The sequence below is a fragment of the Buteo buteo genome, chromosome 4 (assembly GCF_964188355.1).
Source record: "Buteo buteo chromosome 4, bButBut1.hap1.1, whole genome shotgun sequence".
In the NCBI taxonomy this organism is placed as follows: domain Eukaryota; kingdom Metazoa; phylum Chordata; class Aves; order Accipitriformes; family Accipitridae; genus Buteo; species Buteo buteo.
In genome coordinates, this window is record NC_134174.1 from 24,248,013 (window position 1) to 24,253,351 (window position 5,339).

The following is a 5,339-nucleotide window of genomic DNA, read 5'->3' on the forward strand; positions in this document are numbered from 1 at the left end:
TAAGACCTGTACGTTTTCAGCCCTCAGGGTGCCCCACTCCCTCCATGTCTTGTGGGCATTAAACCTCAGGGCACAGCTGCAGGGTGTGGATTATGTCTGAGACCATGATATGTCCAGTCCCCAGCTGCAGAGCATTTGAGACTTTTTGTTGGATCTGCTCTACCATCCCTCTTGACTGACTGAAACCAGCCCTTTGACTAAGCAGTAGTTAGAGAAGACTCATCAAAGGCAAAGGAAGCAGGCAGATCGCTGCCAATTTTCTGGGTGAGACTGAGTCTGCAGAGTTCTGTAGATGGTCATCAGCAACTCCTCACAGTCAATTCCTTCATAACGCTGATAGCAGTGGCAGACAAATGTCTCCGCCATTATTTCCAGATCTTCATTTGATGCTTCTCCTCTCACAATAAATCCTTGGTTGGCCGAGGCATCTATCCAGAAGCTCTTAGAATTCAGATGTGGATTATGTCGAGGCTCTCCAGCTTCTTTGCACATGTCATCCATTGTCCTGACAAAGATGCCTGCTGTACACTTCAGCTGCTGCTGTGACATTGATAATGTAGGGCCCTAATTCAGAATCAATGGACTTCTGCACTTCTGTGCAGTTGCTTTGTAAACGGTAGAAAATAAATTTTAGCTGATGTGAAACTAACCGCTCTATTTTTTCCTCTTACATTCTGAAAAATATGCAATATGTAAGCAGCCTGCATTAATTAATTAATTCAGGATAACTTAAATTTGACTAATTTAAAGGATTATTAGGAAGTTTTATACCAAATTTATAATGCAATTAAGGTGCAAAGGGTTTTAGCAATTTGCACTCCCCAGAAAACACCACAGTCTGTAGATCTACAAAGAAGCCATGATGTATGCTAGAAACACAGGTGATGACAGCACGGCTGCGTGGCAAGACTGTGGGGGTCCAGAGCTGATGGAGATGCTCCCAGGGCTTGCCTTTGTCACTTGACCGGGTTGGAAGGAAGTTTGCCCTCCTATTCACATTGACTCTGACAGAAACCACAGCTGAATATTTACAAAAATTGGCTGAAGTAATTGAATTTGCTGAGGACAACTGAACGCTTATTTTCAGCCATTCATCCTCATGCTGGCTGGGTTTTCTACACTCTCTGCCAGGAGAAAAGCAGCCCAGAACACCCATTTCACACAGCTTTAAGGACAAAGTCTTCTCTCATGACAAAGTTTGATGTGTGGCTGTCTGAAAGCTCCAGGACATGACGGAGCCTCAGAAATCAATCTTTGATTTTAATGTGGCTAGGTCTGATACCACATAATACAAAGCCTCTCCATCTGATCTCAACAGCCTGCTTCATCTTACTTGCCCACACACAAGCACAAATAGAGTTCCCATAACCTGACAAATTGCTGGGCACCACTGGTACACTAATCTGGTCTGACTGATGTGCTAATCAGGCTCTAGATGGTTTCCTAGTGTTTTATCCAGCTGGAAATTAATCTGACAGGGATCATAACTATTGAGGAGCTGTCTTTCAAAATGCCTGGTATTAGCCATTGGCTTCCTTCCCTACCACTGGTTGCCTGTGAGCCTCACAAGACCTTGCTGAGCCAGGAAGAACTGATTATGTTCCATGGTCAAACTGACTGGGGGACAGCAAAGACTGGTTAAGCAGTCAGATCTGCTGGTACCAAGTACTCAGAACTGGTGCATTCAGACAGTGTCTATTAATAGGATAAAATGAGGATCTTAAAAATTGCATTTAAATCAGGCACAGGCTTATCTCTGAATAAGTTAAAAATCATATCTCACCAAATAACAATGCCTGCAGCTTCCAGGGCACTCTCTCTGATAGTGTTAATAAGGTCTTGCTACAGTGAAAAAAGTAAAGACATCACTGTCAGGCTAATTCGGCATTTCACAGCCTTTCTAAAGTAATCCAATGGTTTGTTATGCGGCTGTCCCTCAGACTACATTTTCTTTTCATTCTGGTCCCTATGAACTGTATTTTATTGTGGCTAAAGGTTTGCTGTCTAGTGTACAAATATTATTAAACAAAAGTTGCAAATTTAGGTACTGCCTGAGATGTCGGTAATAAGCAAGTGAAGGAACACTGGGAAAAATGCATTTGAATTTACTTCGATGCAAAATTTAATTATATTTATTTGATATCTCATCAATTACTAGAAGCAACTAAAATCTTTTAATTAAAGTGGGATTTTTAACATGAGAGTTCCCCAAAGCATTCCCTCAGTTCTGTTTTTGCTGATAAGGGAAAGGAGAGCCATTCTGCTATGTCAATCAGCTGTTTTCCAGTCCCTCTCCAATTTGAAAGCTGTGATTCCAAAGGCGTACATTGTCTTGCTGCTTTCCCTAGGAGCTCACTCAGATTCTTATAAAAACCTTAGAAAAAGTGATTGTAAATAGGCACGCACTATAGGAGGGAGAATGTTAGCACCACGCAACCTTAAATGAAAGCGAAAATGCAACACTTGGCAAATCTTAAGAATTTCAGTTTTAATTTTCATGCTCCTTCTAGGTCTGTTTTAGAGAGATGTCTTTCACTGTACCTTTTCCTCATATCACAGGCTGTAAGGAGAGGAGTTTTGGTGCTTGGATGTTTATCTTTAATTTGAACAGTGGTTAACGATCAGCAACAAGTGAATTACTATACCACAAGTGCTGAAGATGAAAGACCTTGATATGCAAGTGACTCCCTAGACAACATCATCGATTTAAGGGAGATTGAGGGTCATAGCACATCAAGAATCAAAGTAGAAAAACTTCACAGAAATTAGTTGCCTGAAGGGGAAAAGAGGCAGAAACTGGGCAGAAAATGGCAAAGGGCATGCACACCAGTCGGCAGCAGTTATTGATGTCCGTCTATCCTCTTCTTGCAAAGCTAAGGAAGCGCAAGCTGGATAGAACCACCAAAGCAGGTGTCTGCACCTCCTTTAATGCCTAAGAATAGGCATTTGCCTTCAAGATGGAGAGAAGCACAGCCCCTTACTGGGAAGTGTAGTGAGTGATGGCAGTGCCAGGGGAGTAGTGGGACCTAATAGGAGAGGGAACTGATGCTTCTTCCCAGAGAAGGCGCCAGCTTCAGGCTCTGTACCTGGGCTGAAAGACTGAACATAGCCTTTAAAAAGTGAATACAATTCACTTGCTAAACTCTGAAACATAGAAATTGAGACCTGCTGGTAGTGCAGTCACTGTCTACAGGGGAGAACAGAGCCAGGGCTGCAGCAGATAGGTTATGCTGCTTCTTCACTGGAAACCTACCGTCTTCTTCCAGTTTCTGGGAGGTTGTTCAGAATCACATAAAGAAGGACTAGGGCAAGGCACTTATCTTGAAAATACTGGTATATGTGTGCAGCTGATGTAAGCAGTACTCCTTGGTTCTGGTGCACCGTTTGCCTGCTCTGAGGTAGGTATGGGACTAAATTAAATGTTTTTGAGATGGAGGCGTGCGGAAAGACTGCTGGTTTCAATTTTCCATTCTGATGTAACACTGAGCAAGTTGCTAACATCTCTGCCTCATTTTCCTTTCTATGAAAGGGGCAGCTATCTGGGGATTAGTTAGTGATTGCATACCTGAGCAGAAGAAAGTACATGAGGGAGGATTAATGTATTAACTGCCTCCTACGTACTGCATCAAATTGCTGAAATCCTTTTAATCCATTCAAATGCATGTTTGAGTACAGCATAGTTATGAATCAAAGCAAAAAAATAGGTATTTGAGGCTGCATTTTTTTCTTCAGAACATTGAGCTCTTTAAAGCATGTGGACAATTAACTTGAACCAGCAGAGCTGGCCCAAGTAGGAGGTTTTCCATCTTGATGCACCATCTGCAAGAATGGTTAAAGCATAAATGCAGCCCACATTGTTCCAGCAAAAGCTTACCATAGAGAGAAATAATAAAGGTTCATGTCTATAACCTAGTCAAGTATACACAAATATGGGCAAAGCGTAATCTTTGCATGTCATGGAGGAAATCCTTATAAATTCATTCAACCTAAACTGAGAAAATTGCAAACTGTATTGACTGTTTCCAAGGGGTTTCTTAATGCCAATGGAAGGACACAGGGCTGCACTGCTATCCCAGAGCCAGGAAAGTTCATTGTTCCTCAAAACTTCACTCTTTGGGCAGGAACAGTGCAGTTCTGATCACGGAAATTGTAATTATGACAGTCAGGGTATAAATAGTATCCCCACAGGCCCTTTGGTCTGCTTTTCATTCCTAATGCAATTGTTTCCTTCATAAAAGCTTTTGCACTTTCTTCAAAGGAAACTCTGGCAAAATGTTCAACACCAGTTGCTGAAATATTGCCTTCCATTTCAGTTATGAGTTTCCTGGACTTTCTTCTGTAGACATCTGTTGCATCCCAGTTGCAGGCCCACTGAGGTCTCCGGTGCTCCCGGTCTATGACAGCTGATCCACTGAAGTCCTTAGCTGGAATGTAATAGTTAATGACATGGCCCTTTTTTTTCCAGGGGAGTTTGCAAACTGAAGTTCTAGGGTAGGCCACCATTAACAGGGACTTCCTGTGATGTGTACCAAGGATAATAGCCAAGCCTGTTAAAATAAAACATGGTCACGTTCTGCCCTCTGGCTTTAGCTAACAGCCTTCCAATCACATGGAACTTTTTTAGGTTCAGTACATTGTAGCTCAGGTCTGTCAGTTGTTCCAGGCAGCTATGAAGGCTTCCTCTCCCAAACTGGTGGTCGGGCTGGTTTCATAGCAGGGGAAGTCCAGCTGAGTGCTATGTGCAGCCATGCCAGGGCCTGAAAGGTGAACGATGCATAACAGTGTCCCATTTTCAGGCAGTACTTTCATGACTTAAGGGACAACATTGGGCAGATCTCCCAGTTTGTCTGTAAAACACAACAGAAGAGGCATTAGTACTTACTTCATACAGAGCTGTATGAATTGGTATCAGCCACTTGTAGGGTATCTACCACGCTAACACTGAAGAAACAAAGTGAGCACAATCTAACCCAAAGAAAGGGGAAAGATTCCCAGCTGAAGTAAATCAGGGTAAGTCTATGGAAGTCAGCATAACCGCAGTTGCTTGTGTCATCAATCCAGGTCTTACTGAACTCACTGAGGATGTTGCCATCACTTCAGTGGGCCCCAGAGTGTCTTAGTGGCTGTGGCTGTTGCAGGCTGCTGATGAAATGGTTTCCTTATTCTTCAAGCTTTCCCAATAATAACAAAGGTAGCCATAAAATCAAACCTTGGCTTTTATCACCATCTTCACCACTTCGTGAACATCCCTGACCTGTCTAGCACAGTGCCAGCCAGAGATACTCCAAATAGCTCTAAACGAGCACACATATTTCATTGTCATTGTGCAGTACCATAAA

The 5,339-nt window shown here is 42.7% G+C and overlaps 1 protein-coding gene across 1 annotated transcript; it reads right to left on the reverse strand.

Moving 5' to 3' along the window:
• Positions 1-222: 222 nt before the first annotated feature.
• Positions 223-4,809, reverse strand: HYAL4 (hyaluronidase 4). The gene is given in 9 exon segments (XM_075026701.1): positions 223-465; positions 467-616; positions 1,774-1,842; positions 3,875-4,125; positions 4,128-4,461; positions 4,463-4,653; positions 4,656-4,673; positions 4,676-4,758; positions 4,760-4,809. Coding segments are annotated over 9 exon segments (1,389 nt in total).
• Between the last annotated feature and the right edge of the window lie 530 nt (positions 4,810-5,339).